Consider the following 16,515-nt stretch of genomic DNA (forward strand, 5'->3'; position numbering starts at 1 on the left):
AAAGAAAGAAAGAAAGAAAAGAAAAAATCAAATCCATCCTGAATGTGGGTGGTACAACCTCATGGGTGGAATCGGCGACTGAATGAAAGGGAAAGAGGAGAGCGAGCTAGATAGGCAAAAGCATTCATTCATCTCTCTTTCCTGACTTCAGATCCCATAGCCATGCCTGCATTCTATGATTGATAGCATCTTTATATACCATGAGAAAGCATGAATCCTTCTTCTCTTGAGTTCCTTCTACTATGTAATGAATATGAGGTATTTTTTACATGTGGGACTAATTTTCAGGTATATGCACGCTGTTCTTCATCATGTATTTATAAAATTTAATGAAAAACAAACAATCAGAATTCAGAAGCAAAACCAGATCAAATATATTAGAACTTAAAATTACATAAACATAGTTATTTGTGCCCAGGTCTGCTGGTGCATGTTTGAAATTCCTGTACTTAGATGAAGAAGACAGAGATGATAGTAAGTTTGCACTCTAGTGCACTCTAGTCTACTCTAGAATACATAGTGACACCTTGTCTTTAATGAGTACAGTGCTAAAGTAAAATAATACTATCTCTGAGGAAAAACTCAAATACAAACTTAATAAATAATCAAGGGATGGAAAGATGACTCTTTGGATAAAATTGCATACTTCAACTGCATGGTGAGCTGAATTAAAACCCAGGACTTCATGGCAGCAGTAAAGAACTGACTTGAAAATTCTTCTCTGATGTCCAGTAAAGATGCAAAGTGTTACACTTTTACTCCACTGCATATGCCATATACACAATTACATATATACATTCACTAACAATAGTAATTATTTTATAATTGGTTTTGATAAGGAGCCTTTGTCTTTATGACAAAAAGAATGTTAAACAATTTGAGGACATGGGCCCATATTTTCTCATTTAGTTAAATGTATGAACATCAGTTATCAGTATTAAAATATTTGTTTTTCTATCATATTCTCTCAACTTTAAAGTTAATATAAAATGCCATTTCTACTGTTTTAAAAATCACTGTTTTATACCAAGTAAAACAGATTTTACCTAATCTTTTGCATATATATAGATAATCCATTTTTCTTTACTATATAATATAAAATAATTTTCAGGTAAAAATGATATACTTACTCAAATGAGGATTTACAGGTGCTGGAAAAAAAAGCAAATATAGATATATTAGCAAGATCTAAGTGCATTTGAAAATAAAAGTTTAATTAGTCTATTCAGAGACCTGCAGTTTCTTCTGAACCTAATGATGGCAGTAAAAATTATATTTGCAATCCATTTAGTTCTATGGGACACAGTGCAATTTACTTTGAATTTATATTAAGAACTTCCAAGTACCACAAAGATCAATGTTAAAAAAACATCGGGGACTCGTTTATTTTCCAAGGAATGCTATGCTAACCTTTTATATCTTAACCAGTGCTAAACAAACCCAGAAATCAAACAGAAGCTGTTGGTAGAACAATCTATAATCTAGATGAAATGAGAATATAAATTATATAAACCATTATAAATAAGAAAAACTAAGAGATTACACTTATGTTTTCTGCTATGTTCACTTTTACAGAAAGTAATATAACATAAAAATTATGAAGTTCTCAAATCATATCATGTGTTAGAAATAAATAATATATTCATACTATTTGGTTTAATTAAGTTAAAACACACACACTACACATGTACACACACACACACACACACACACGTATGCACACACACACGTATGCACACACACAGGAATATCAGAACAAAGAGTTACCATATTTTAAGTGATGTGACACAATTAGTACTTTTTGTGCACACACTCAAAACACATCTTTGTTTTAGAAATCAATTATGTCTTCAATAAAAACGCCAGCTGATTTCCACTCAAGGGGGAAATATAGATTTGAAGTTTCACTAACAAGTAAAAAAAAAAAAAATACTTCTTTAATGTAAAAGAGAATGTGTGTATGGATCAGCATTTAGCACTGAGAGCAAACACTGCTCTGGGTATAACAGCCTTATTGTGTCTTCACAGAATTACAATGGTCAGTAATGCATATTATTACTCTCCCTTAAAAAAAAATCATTTCCCTGGAGCGTCACAAACCACCATGTAAACTTGCAGCTTCCTAGGAAAGCAAACCCCACAAGCATGCACATTAAGCCTGTCCACACTTACACTAAAACACCCAGCCCAATTCAAAGAATTGTCATGTGCAGTTGTTTGCATTGAATCCAAATACAAAAACTATATCCTTAACTATCTTTTCTGCTTAATAAACGTACGCTTCCGACAGAATCAGAATATAACTACAATTGTGATAGGGGCCATGATTATACATAATTTAATGCACAAATAAAATGAAAAAAATAACCCTGATTACCTGTATATTTAATTACACGAATTGTTGAATCTCCTTCACCAAATTTAGTGAGAGGAGTCAATCGGACTTCATAGGCCTCTGGTTTAATAAGTTCTGTCAAGTTATATGTAATCAGTTCTCCTTTCTGAATATTTCCATTTATTTTAATCTCCTGTTCCCACCAGCGTTGCTGTCCAGCCTGAAATCAAAACAATTGTATAATAATATTTCTAGCATCTAATTGAAAGGTGCCCAGTTTGTTCAAAGAAAATGAAAAGCAATTTATAAGCTTATAGAACTTCATTTTAGGAGTTTATTAAACATGCAATATTATATACATATATTTTATAATGTCTTACATCTTGCAGATGTTTCTTGATAACTGCAAAATTATTGGAGGTTAGTTAAATAGATTCTGTTGGTTTTAATGGATCATTTTACATTGAAAGTTAGAGCACCAAACAAATACCATCATTTGATATTTTTAAAAGGGTGTATATAACTACATCTTACATAATTTACTGATGGTGTATTAGATTCTTGAACAGTGGTAACATTTTTACCATATCAACAAGCATGTGTACCAAATAGTTTCCAGAATAAATTATAGGTATTACAGTTTTAAGACAGGCATGACTATAATCTTAGCTGTTTAAAGTCCAATCAAAGCAGAAATAAAATGAAGACTGAAATTAAACTCACCCTAAAGTTATTCCTAAAATTCATATATGCCATTAAAAAATTAAAATAACAAAGGGATAAATAGTGACTCAGTGTGTCAATGGGAGGAATCCATTTCTAAGTCATCAGAGGGCAGGTGCATAAGAACGATGTGTGGTAGTAAATCAGATGAAACTCAGGATGGACATGCAGTGACTTGAAATAAGTTGTTCAGTTTAGCAAAAGGGATTAAAACCCTACTATAGCAAATCAAAAAGGACCAAGTGTCACATAGAATCCTATACTAAACACACAATGCTCCGTTAATTTTATGATTATTTGGGGGGAGGAGAACCAAGAACTGAACTCAGGCCTTCACACTTGATTGCAAGTACTCTATGTAGAGAAATTTTAATCCAGCAACATGGCTGCTCTGGAATGGGATCATATCCAGAGATATTATCTGGACGGAATATAAACATATCCTGGAATATAGTATGATCATTGAAAACAGATATGTCCTTACTACACACCTTCAATTCCAAACAATGAGGATAAGGTTAGTTTGTGGAAGGAAGTTTGAAAGTGACATCTAATTGAAGGATAGATAAAGTGATGAATTGGAGAAAGATTTGACACAATGAGTCAAAATATGCTCAACTTTCAAAAGAACAGACAGGAAAGATACATGACTTAAGAGAGCAGCACAGTGTGCGTGTGTGTGTGTGTGTGTGTGTGTGAGAGAGAGAGAGAGAGAGAGAGAGAGAGAGAGAGAGAGAGAGGAGGGGGGAGGGAGAAGGCAATTTTACAGAGACAGTTGACAAGTAAAAATAGAACAAGCAGGAGAACAAGGAGTCAAAAGATTAGAACAGGTTGCTAGAGTTAGTTTGAGGCCAAGCAGATCAATTCATTCAGAAGCTGCTGAGAGAAGCAATTGGAATGAGCCAGATTGAAGAGGAGTTTAGGCCAGATTTGATTTGATTTGACAGCTGATTTGATCCAGCAAGCCAGAGTCCAGAAAGAACTAGAAAGGGTGAGCTTATTCAGCAGTAATCCTCTGAGACGACAATTATATCAGGTGAATAAAAGTTACTTTTACACTCTATCTCTGACGTACATACTTCAGCCTTGCTCAGACAATTTTAGAGAACAGTTACAGAAATTACTAATAAACTAAATGAGATGATCTAATAAAGACTTTTCTGAGATAAAAAGTAATTATCCCCAAACAACAATAACAACAACAAAAACAGCAAAACAAAATTAAACAAAACAAAACCAGTCTCTTCAAGTAATTCATTTCAGTGACTATAACAATAATAAAGGAAAACTACTCATACATGAAACAAATTCAATAATTTCTGTGAAGCCACTTTAAATTTGGTTTGGCACCTGACAGTCAAGAATTGTTCAGTATTAGGTAATCTGCTGGAGGAAGTAGAATATGTTCTTTTCTCTTTAGATGGAGAAACTGAACAAATTCCAGGGAGTCTTTAATTTCTTTTTTTATTTCTTCCCTGACCAAGTTGTCACTGAGTAGAGAATTGCTCAGTTTCCATGTGTATGTGGGCTTTCTGTAGTTTTTGCTGTTATTGAAGACCAGCCTTAGGCCATGGTGATATGATAAGATGCATGGGATTATTTCAATCTTCTTATATCTGTTGAGGGTTGTTTTTTCACCAATTATATTGTCGATTTTGGAGAAGGTACCATGAGGTGCCGAGAAGAAGGTGTATTCTTTTGTTTTAGGATGAAATGTTCTGTAGTTATCTGTTAAATCCATTTGGTTCGTAACCTCTCTTGGTTACACTGTGTCTCTGTTTAGTTTCCGTTTCAATGGTGAGAGTAGGGTGTTGAAATCTCCCACTATTATTGTGTGGGGTTCAACGTGTGTTATGAGTTTCAGTAAATTTTCCTTTATGAATTTGGGTGCTATTGCATTTGGGGCATAGATGTTCAGAATTGAGATTTTTCTCTTGGTGGATTTCCCCTTGATGAATATGAAGTGTCCTTCTTTATCGCACTCGATAACTTTGGGTTGAAAGTCTTTTTTATTGGATGGCAACTTTTGCTTGTTTCCTGGGACCATTTGCTTGGAAGACCTTTATGCATCCTTTTACTCTGAGATAGTTTCTGTCTTTGTTATTGATGTGTGTTTCTTGTATGTAGCAAAATTCTGGATGTTGTTTGGGTATCCAGTCTGTTAGCTTATGACTTTTTATAGGTGAGTTGAGGCCTTTAATACTGAGAGATATTAAAGAGAGATGACTGTTGGTTCCTGATATGTTTGCTTTGGTTGGTGGCATTATATGCTTGTAGGTCTCTGCTTTTGAGTTTGTTGTGAGATGTTTAATATTCTGTCATTTCTTTGGTGCAGGTATCTTCCTTGTGTTGTAGTTTTCCTTCCAGGATCCCCTATAAAGCTGGATTGGTAGATAGATACTGTTTGAATTTGGTTTTGTCCTGGAATATTTTGGTTTCTCCATCTATGTTGATTGGGAGTTTTGTTGGCTATAGTAGCCTGGGCTGGCATTTGTGTTCTCTTAGAGTCTGCATGACCTCTGACCAGGCTCTTCTGACTTTCATAGTCTCTGGTGAGAAGTCTGGTGTAATTCTGATAGGTCTACCTTTGTATATTACTTGACATTTTCTCCTTGCGTCTTTTAATATTCTTTCAATGTTCTGTGCATTTAGTGTTTTGATAATTATGTGACTAGAAGATTTTCTTTTCTGATCCCATTTAGTTGGTGTTTCATAGGCGTCTTGTACCTTTATAGCCATTTTTTTTTCTTTAGGTTGGGGAAGTTTTCTTCTATGATTTTGTTGAAGACATTTCATGTTCTTTGAGCTGGGAATCTTCATTCTCCTCTATTCCGATTACTCTTAGATTTGGTCTTTTTATTGTGTCCTGAATTTCCTGGATGCTTTAGGTTAGGAGTTTTTTATGTTTTGAATTTTCTTTGACAGTTGTGTCAATCTCTTCTACCACATCTTCTACACCTGAGATTCTCTCCTCTATTTCTTGTATTCTGTTGGGAATACTCACATCTGTAATTCCAGACCTTTTTCCTAGGTTTTCCATTTCCAGGTTTGCCTCCATTTCTGTTCTCTTTATTGTTTCTCCTCCCACTTTTAGGTTACTTTATTCAATTCCTTCACCTGTTTACCTGTGTTTACCAGATACACTGAATCTAATAGAAGAGAAAGTGGGAAAGAGCCTTAAACTCATTAGCACAGGAGGAAATGTCCTAAACAGAACTCCAATGGCTCGTGCTCTAAGATCAAGAATTGATAAACAGGACCTCATAAAAATAGAAAGCAAAGGACATAGTCAATAATAGAAATCAGCAACCTACAGATTGGGAAAAAAATCTTCACTAACCCCACATCTAATAGAGGGCTACTATCCAAAATATATAAAGACCTCAAGAAGTTAATCACTCAAAATATGGGGTATAGAACTAAACTGAGAATTCACAACTGAAGTATCTCAAATGGCTGAGAAGCACCTAAAGCAACGTTCAAAGTCCTTAGTGATCAGAGAAATGCAAAATCAAAACTTCCCTGAGATTCTACCTTACACCGATCAGAATGACTAAGATCAAAACCTCAGGTGACAACACATGTTGGAGAGGATGTGGAGAAAGGAACACCTCTCCATTGCTGATGGGATTGCAAACTGGTACAACCTGTTCTGGACATCCATCTGAAAGTTCCTCAGAAAATTGGAAATAGATCTACCTGAAGACCCAACTATGCTATTCTTGGGAATATATCCAATAGATGCCCGACCATGCCACAGGAACATGTTTTCCACTATGTTCATAGTGGCTTTATTTGTAGAAGCTGTAAACAACCTAGATGTTCCACGACAGAAGAATGGATACAGAAAATGTGGTTCATTTACATAATGGAGTACTAGTCAGCTATTAAGAACAAGGATATGCTGAGTTCTGCAGGCAAATGGATGGAACTAGAAAATATCATCCTGAGTGAGGCAACTCAGACCTAAAATGACATGCATGGTATGTACTCACTAATAAGTGGATATTAAAAAAAGAAACACAAAACAAAACAAGTACAGGATACCCAAGATATAGTCCACAGATCTCAAAAGGTCAGCAAGCTGAAGTGCCCAAGTGAGGATGCCTCAGTCCCACTTGGGAGAGAGAAGAAAGCAATCACAAGTAAGAAGGAAAGAAGGGACCTAGGAGGGAAAATGGATGGTGTGGGAGAGTAGGTGAGAGAGTAGAACCTGATCTGTTATTGGGTTAGGGAAAAGAATTGAAGCCCTGGGGGTCAGCAGAAAGAATGGAAACAGGCAACATCAGGAAATAAGAGGTGGAGTTGGGGACCTCCAGAATGCACCAGAGGCCTGGGAGGTAAGAGACTCTCAGGAATCAAATGGAGGAAGATGAAATGCCTGATAGTAGGGAGAGGGAACTTATAGAGCCCACCTCCAGCAGGAAGACAGGCATCAAGTGAAGGATGAGGTTGCCATCCCACAAACATATCTCTGACCCATAATAGTTCCTGTCTGAAAATATTACAGGGATGGAAATTGAGAGGTGCCTTAGGAAAAGAAGGTCCAGTGACAGGCTCAAAGTGGGATCCAGCTCAAGGGGAGGTCCCTAGGCCTGACACTATTATTGAGGCTATAGAGCACTCACAAAAAGGAGTCTATCATGACTACCCTCCAAAAGACCCAACAAGCAGCTGCTTCTGAATGGACAGAAGCAGCTGACCCCTGTTGTTGAATTAGGGAAGGCTGAAAGAAGATGAGAAGGGCAATCCTGTAGGAAGACCAGCAGTCTCAATTAATCTGGACCCCCAAGATCTCTCAAACACTGGACCACCAGACAGAATACACTAGATGATATGAGGCCCCCAACACACATACAGTAGAGGACTTCTGGGTCTGTGTTAATTCAGAGATGATGTACCTAACCTTCAAGAGACTGGAGGCCCCAGGGAGTTTAGAGGTGGGGTGAGGGTTTCGGGCATCCACATGGAGACAGAGAGTGAATGGAGAGGAGGTGTGACTTGTGGAGCAGTCAGAGGGTGGATCTGGGTAGGGGGAATGGGAATGGAATATAGAGTATAATAAATAAATTAATTTAAATGAAAAATATTCCTTAAAAATAGAAAAAAAGAAAAAGAAATGCATACAGTCATCGTACATACAGATCAGATTGTATTTATATAATTACAAACATATAAATATGTATTATGCACACACATGTAAGGTCATGAGTCAGAGAGAGATCAAGAGTATAGGTATAGAGAAGACTGGGAGATAGGAAAGGAGAGAAGAAAAATGTTACATTTTAATTTACTAAATAAATACATAGGGAATAGAAAAAAGAAAATATAGGAGATAATAAATGTGACTATGATTAAAACAAAGTCATAACACATCAAAGTGTAGAGAATGAGTATCAAAGGAGCATTCAGCCACATCTAGGATATCTTTATGTCCTGCCCCTTCTCAAGATTCTGAGACTATTGAAAACGGGGCAAAAGATTGTAAATGCCATAGATTGGGCATCACTTAAGGTAAACAGTGTATTCTGGAAATGACCAAGCCTCCGAACTCATGAATTCAGAGCAGCTCTGTGGCTGCCTGCCTGATAGTCCACAGGATCACAGTCTACATTCCAATATGAATGGCCAATATGTTTACAGTCCTCCACCCCCAATGACTGAGGAGCTTAGGACAACCCAGCAATGGGAAGAGAGTCTGATGTTGTTTAAAGTTGTAGTCCCTGGTAGGTCAACACCACACCCATTAATATATAGCCAACATCAACTGGACTCTGTTGATTATTTTTTAAAGTGGTACGACATTGGGAGGCGTTGGGTGTAGGAGTGATTTTTTTTTTTGGCACATAGTGGGAGCAGTAGCAGAGAATGTGATCAAAACTCTAAAAAGAATTAACAAAATAATACATTTTAAAAGTTTGCTGTCATTATCATCCCCCATTTGAAAGGGATGTGTAAGCCTGAACTTTTAATAACTGTTCCACACAGAGATAACCTGAATATATTAAAAATGCCTATAAGTAAACAAGAAACAGAGTTGAGTAGCAAAATGACTCAGATAATAGCTATTTCACAGATGAAGAAACTCCAATAACTAATTAATTAGGGAAAGCTAAGTCTTCACAATGAATCAATGAAATAGAAATTAAATCCATATTATTTCACATAATCAGGTAGAATAAAACATTAAAAATTTAGCAGTATTAAAGTTTGGTGCCACTATGAAAGAGTAGGAAACTTTAAGAATGTCAGAACCTATGTGCAAGGAAGAAAAGTGAGCGTGAGGTCACCTCACTAACAAATGAGGCCGTAAAGGTGTTGTAGATTTACACAGGAGCCTGGACCATGTTCAGTCTGTAGAGGATTTATGATGCAGTAGGCATCTGTGATAAGTTATCTGATAGCCTTGATTTCTTTTAGTTCCACATCACATGGGGATAAGAAATCACCAAGTTGATGGCACAATGCCTTGGTGCATCTGAGGGACCCTGAATTTTAAAATCCTTACATCGTATAACTGACAGCAACCAAACTTGCCCAACATATTTATATCTTTATTTCATTGGACATCAAATCTTCCCTCTACTTCAGAAAGGGAAATTTTCTCTAAGGGAGTTTGCTGTGTATATGAACTTTAAAATGGACATAATAAAATGACAAAGTGTGTCTGTCCACAAATGACATGCAGAAGCACAGATCTATAGAAATCTGTCTTGCAAGCATGTAGTCCTGTTGGATATGTAAACTGGTCAAAGTTCACATGACATTAAAAAATGTTACAATTTTTAACAGGTGTATTCCCATACTCAGTGACATTGATACTCAAACATTAGAAACATAAAAAAAATGGTGTAAGCATAAGTAAATAATGTATAATAATAAAGTCATAGGTATCCCTAAAATATCTCTGGGGCCCACAGTTTCTTCAAAATAACTTAATGTAAATAACAATTCTTCTACTGTCTTTAGATTTTAAGTTTTATATGTCTAAGCTTAAGGCAAAAGTAAATCTATTTCACAAGGTAGATAAATCAACCTTTAGATAAGTGTATAAAAGCAAATATTTTACTATTATCAGGAGAGAATAATAGAAACAAGATACAATTTTCTGCACATGTAAGCTCGAGAACACCCTGGTATGTAGCAGCACATGCAGAGGGAGAGACTATAGGCATTCTGTTGAAACGATGAATATTCTGTTCAAGTGTTTCAGCTAGAGTGGCTATGTTGAAAATGTTATAAACTACAAAGTATATAATTTCACATGTATATTTAAAAAAACGCAATACCTTTGGTTCCAACCCTTTAATTTAGAGCTATGATGAAAGTATACATTTCCATAATTGAAAGCATAAGCACTTGAATACTATGTATTGCATATCAGCAGGCTGTGCAAAATACACAGATGGAAAGCTGAAAGCATTGTTTTCACATACACATGAATGCACGATTACACCCACTTACTAAGGAAAAAACCACCAAGCAACTGGGAACAAGGGATCCAGACCATAAATATAGACGACATCCCCAATTTATCCCTCCTGTGTACTGAGGAACTCAAGTATTAAAATTAGTTTCCATGTCAATTTAAAAGTCCATTTTCTCTTTCCTAATAGATATGTTCCTTTTGCATAACTTAGAGCTAGCTGATGCCCCCAAAGTCCTCACAGTGTGGCTATTTTTATTAAAAACTGTAGTTTTATTTGTTTATTTAATTTTTACCACGCAGGATAATTAGCTATTGCTAGAAAGGTCTAAGGAGGAAAATAAACATGTTAAATGCTTCCTAATTTTCAAAGGAAGAAAATTAGATACTTTAAACATCTTAGACAAAAAGCCTGTAAGAGACTTAAAGACCAAAGTGTGAGTGCTTCGGTCAGTCTTAGAAGGTGTAACAAAATACCCACGGGAGCAAATATGGAGACAAAGTGTGGACCAGAGACTGAAGGAAAGGCCATTCAGACACTGCCTCACATGAGGATCCATCTCATACACAGTTACCAAACGCAGACACTATTGTGGATGCCAAGAAGTCCTCGCTGACAGGAGCCAGATATAGCTTCTCCTGAGAGGCTCTTCCAGAGCCTGACAAATACAGAGGTAGATGCTCACAGCCAACAATTGAACTGATCACGGGATCCCAGTGGAAGAGTTAGAGAAAGGACTGAAGGAGCTGAACCGGTTTTCAACCCCATAGGCAGAATAACAATATCAACCAACCAGAGCTCCCAGGGTCCTACCCATCAACCAAAGAGTACACATGGAGGGACCCATGGCTCCAGCCGTATATGCAGCAGAGGATGGCCTTGTTGGTCACCAATGTGAGAACAGGTCCTTGGTCCAGTGAAGGATTGATTCCCCAGTGTAGGGGAATGTCAGGGCTGGGAGGCAAAAGTGGGTGGGTGGGTGGGAAGTGGGTGGGTGGGTAAACACCCTCATAGAAGCAGGAGGATGGGGGATGGGATAGGGAGTTTCGGGGGGGAGGGGGAGTAAACAGGAAAGGGGATAACATTTGAAATGTAAAGTAAATAAAATATAAAAAAAAAAAAGAAAAGAAAAGAAAAGAAAAGAAAAGAAAAGAAAAGAAAAGAAAAGAAAGTACGAAATGAAATCATGCTGCCATTTCTTTGTTATTCCGTCTGGACAGTGAATCTCTAACAGCACTCTTATAGACTCCACTTATAAGGACTAGATGAGGGAGATGTTGGGATGACTGACACATCTTAATTCCTGAGCCTTTCTCCAATCCCCAAAAGAAAATGATTTAACTTGTGTGATGACTTACTGTGAACTTAAATTTGAATGTCCTGAAAATAATTCCTTTCATACCCCCCACTTATATTTCTCTCAGCAGTAGTTACTTGATTATTTAACAAAACGAGAAATTATGACAAGCCTCAAATAAAGACAGCTCTGAGCAGGCCCATAGCTTCACTCTTCCTGGCAGGTCATGTGTTTTTCTTTCTCTGTTTCTCAGAGCAACAGATTGCTGACTGGAGGGATGTGAAGAATTTGTGCAAGCAGAGTCTGGGAAACATGCTAGCATATGAAAGGAAGGTTTGCAAAGTATCTTCAATGATATTTTTAAGGGGGAAAGTACTACACATTACTCATTCAGAACAGACTTCTGTGACAGTTAGGTAGAATGCCCTTACTCAGGAATAATAAAAATGAAAAGAAAGGGGAAAAACAGATTAAGAAAAAGGAAGGACTACATATAGCTCACAACTTTCAACCTAGATTAAAGCTGTTATAACATAGTTAAGATTGTACCTCTATGAAAATGAAAACAAAATCAGAACATATCTTTGAACAAAGAGCCTTTGAAACCCTGAACAAAGCCAGTGACTCTAATAAAACAGCTGAAATGTAGCTGAAGGGCTAGAAGCAAGGCTAGCTCTTTACATTCTGGAATGTTCATCTACGAATTTTAAATTAATTCGGAGTCCCAAGATGATAGCTTAAAGATTAGAGAAGTTTCCCAGAATAATTTAAACAGAGCCAACATCTATTGATTAAATTTAATGAGGTAGGCCGTATCCTATGTATCTCAATGATTAGTTAATTTAACATAAAATTATGTGGTAGCTACTTAACTACCTTTAAATTGTATCAATATTATAACCAATCTATTTCATTACATTTTATAGATTATTATTTTTCTATATAAATTTTTTGAATAACTAAAATAATACAATTAGGGAGAAAATAAAATATATACTCAAACGAATTTTGGTCCAAGGTCTTCCTCTCTTTTTGTGCTATATTTTCATGTCCGTTTGTTCCTCATGAATCATTATTACTATCTATCTTACATATTTTCTCAAACCATTGTAGTTATCATCAGTTTAGCAAAATTATTTATAATAATGGCCAATAGTATTAAATACCTACTATGAGTCAATTTACTTCAGAAGATTTCTCTAACTCCATCAGGGCTGTCTCCTAAGACTAGCTAGACTGCCTTGGCTTGATAGTAATGAAAGAATAATCATTTGAATTCAACATGGCATTCACTGGGAGCAATTTTCAGCTTAGTATGTTTTTATAAAGTGGAGTGAACAGCTACACTGTAACTTTAAATATGATGTCATATACTATTTTTATTCCGTGGGCAGCATGATATCAGCTGAAAAGTATGGACTTAGCTTGGAAAAGAAGAAAAAAAGAGTCTACACAAGGGTTGAAATAGAGATTAGCATTACTTACTGAATTTTGGATTGAAAATATCAACATTATTCTCTAGTTTTAGAAATCACCAAACAGCACTAGCTGATAACACTAATAATCTTTCCAAAACTTAAGTTTCCATGACGAACAAGCCATTAAATAAATATGAGCTATCTTTGTGTGTAATCTGGGTCTTAAAATAGGAAATAGCAGAGAACACACAAAATGTAGTCTCCTGTAAAATATCCTCAGCCACATTTTAATTCATTGTCAAGTTCTGTGTTCTTTTCCTTGAGCCAGAGAAATTTTAGAATTTATAAATTACCTGAAATAAAAGGTCGTAATTTCGGTAAAATTTTTTTATGACTGAAGAGACTCAGTAACTTATTATTGCTTATATTATAGAAGTCAATGTGGCTAGCCCACTCCTGGTCTTCATACCTTTTGTAGAAAGCATGTATACAAATGGAGATATTGTATGATGTTTCTGAAAGGCCAGTGGAGAATGCACACACAGCTGGAAATGGGCTCATTTGTTTTGTGGAAATGTTTCTATGTTTTATGTTTTTAATGCTTTGGTTGTATTTTTAATTCTAGCCTGGTGCTTTCAATTCAACAAGCAAATTCAAGCATTGGTAGTCATGCACACAACAATGATAACAAGATAAAAAAAAAAGCAAAACCACAAAAGTCAAAAACCAATCCCGCCTGTGTCTGATGGATGTTCCTATGTAGCAGCATGTTATCAGTGAGCTGTGGCTATCTAAACTGGTGTATGTAAAAAAAAAGACATACCCATCTATTTCATAGACACTCTGTCATTTTGTTTGTCTTAGTCTTACACTCATATACAACTTATAGTAATGTTGTTAACATTACTATATATAATGATGGTACAGTTCATCTATGTACACTGTAACTTTTTGTCTTATTTCTTTGACACAGCATCACTCAGTGAGCCTGGAGTTAGGCTGGCAGCCAACAACCCCAGTGGTACTGTTTCTGATCCTGGCTTTTGACAGTGGTGGGGGCATCAGAATTCAAGCTTTTTACATGGATGCTGAAGATTTGAACTCAGAATACTTGCTTAACAAGTTCTCTTATCTGCCGAGCCCTCTCTCCAGACTTGTATGTCATAATCCTTTTACACAATCAAGAATAAAAACAAAGCCATTAATGTATTAAAATTTTAAAAACTGATAATCTACTCGCCATTAAAATGCTCCCAACTGTGGCTGAGTTTTACATAGATACAACATGCCCTTTTTATAATGTGAGAGAGACTATTTCCACATTTTTGGCAAGTGATAAGTTTTAAAAATATTTATCAGTCTTTCAGTGTGAACTAAGGAAATAGCAATATCTCATTAAATTTCATTTAGATATATAAAACAAATGTGTCTTTATGTGCTATGAAATAAATTGATATTTGCAACAACCAATGATACAATCATTTTGGACATTTTTTGAAAACTCCATATTCTATCCATATTCATTCTTACACAACATTTGTACCTAAATTATTATTCTTTACTAGCAAAATGTATTTATATGTGGTAAATATATAATCTAATTTCATCTCCAGTTATATCTGTCTGTGTGTAAATATTTTTATATGATTTTCTGTGCTGAGAGTTTACCTTCGGTTGTATGCATGATAGGCAAGTGATTTAATCCTGAGTAACACCATAATTTTAAATGGCATTTTAATTAATAAAATCCTTATCTCTTTACCCTAATTACTATAAGTTTACAAAAATATGTTTCAATCTTCAGTTTTCTTAAGAATAATCTGTTAAAGTGTTAAAAGTACGTTTTTGAGAATTTTTAATATATTTGAATATGCTAGTTTTTTAATATGAGCTTAACATTAAGGCAAATTTCAATTGCATAAGTTTTAAAGCATGTACAATTACAATTAGAAAGAAAAAGATAAACTCATGATGGTAATTTCCAAAACATATCCCAGAATTCTTAATTTATATAATTTGTACAATTAGTTTTTTAAAAAACATAGAGTTTTAAAACATTGTAGCTAATTATGATAAACAATTTGGAGAAAGGCATAAGTTTATTCGGAACGAATCTGGTAAGAAATATGGGATAGTGATGTTTATAAAGATTGACAAAGATGAAACCACTGAAGAGATATTCAAGAGATAGAATTGTCAGTGCTCACTAATGAATTGGATACAAAGAATGAATACTGGGAGGCTATTCCTAGCCCAAGCAAGAGGATCCACGATGCCCTTTCACTTCTGTGGGTAACACTGTAGGAGGATCAAGCTTCAGAAATGGTAGGTTAGGACTTAGAACTTTACAATTTGAAAAGCCTCCAAGGTAAAGCTTTTTAATGAAAAGATAATGCTCAGCTTAACAATTATATTCATTTGTATTGTTAAATGCTTAATAAACAACGCAAAGCAACAACAAGCAGAACCACCCACATATACACTCATATATATATATATATATATATATATATATATATATATATACACACTCATATATATATATACACACTCATATATATATATAGAATAAAGATAAAAGAAGACAGAGAAAGAAAGGGAGATTAAAAGCAAATACTTAAAAGACTGGAAGGGTACAAAACACTTGCAGAAAATGATAGGTTTTATCAAGGTCAGATAACTAATAAGAATAAAGAGTGTGAGTTATTCTAATTAAACAGATGAAATCATGAAAATATCATCAGCACAGTGTAAAAAATTTTAGCCCAGTATAACCAAAACCAAGCTTTATTCGTCCATAATGCATTTCTCAAGAAAAAGGAAATATAACAGGATTCTTTATTCTCTCCAGACCCTACTGCAGAGATATCATAAAACAAGATTGACAGTCATTGAGGGAAAATTGCAGCTCCTAATGGAAAAAGGTCATGTTACAAACAAGAGAAACATTAGCAGAGAGTGTTTTGTTTTTCTCGTCATTGTATAAACCAGTCATTATTCAGACTTTTCCTTCTAAAAAAACAAATGAACAAGTGACTGCCTCAGGTAAAAGGTCATCTGTGCATAACAACACTTACAGGCAAATTTTTCAGAGAGTATCTTCTCTCTCATGTTTCTCTCCTCAAAATGTTGAGGTGTTAGGAATTATCCCAAAGCTATAACCAAGGTTTTTTTAAATGTGCAGGAAAGAGCATGGGCAGGAAAGGGCATGGGCAGCATACCAGCCTGGCATTGGCTACATCATGGAGTAATTAATATGTATCATTCTCTCTCTCTCTCTCTCTCTCTCTCTCTCTCTCTCTCTCTCTCTCTCTC

General features: G+C 35.4%; 1 protein-coding gene across 2 annotated transcripts in view; it reads right to left on the reverse strand.

The window, feature by feature from the left end:
- Mdga2 (MAM domain containing glycosylphosphatidylinositol anchor 2) overlaps nt 1–16,515 on the reverse strand; it is a 749,855-nt gene that overhangs the window by 37,315 nt on the left and 696,025 nt on the right. For both annotated transcript variants that reach the window (XM_021179085.2, XM_021179084.2), the window contains exons 11-12: nt 2,378–2,555; nt 1,131–1,151 (exon numbers count right to left, since the gene is read on the reverse strand). In XM_021179085.2, coding sequence (XP_021034744.1) covers nt 1,131–1,151; nt 2,378–2,555 — 199 coding nt within the window. The remainder of the gene's footprint in view (nt 1–1,130; nt 1,152–2,377; nt 2,556–16,515) is intronic.

The sequence above is a fragment of the Mus caroli genome, chromosome 12 (genome assembly GCF_900094665.2).
Source record: "Mus caroli chromosome 12, CAROLI_EIJ_v1.1, whole genome shotgun sequence".
In the NCBI taxonomy this organism is placed as follows: Eukaryota; Metazoa; Chordata; class Mammalia; order Rodentia; family Muridae; genus Mus; species Mus caroli.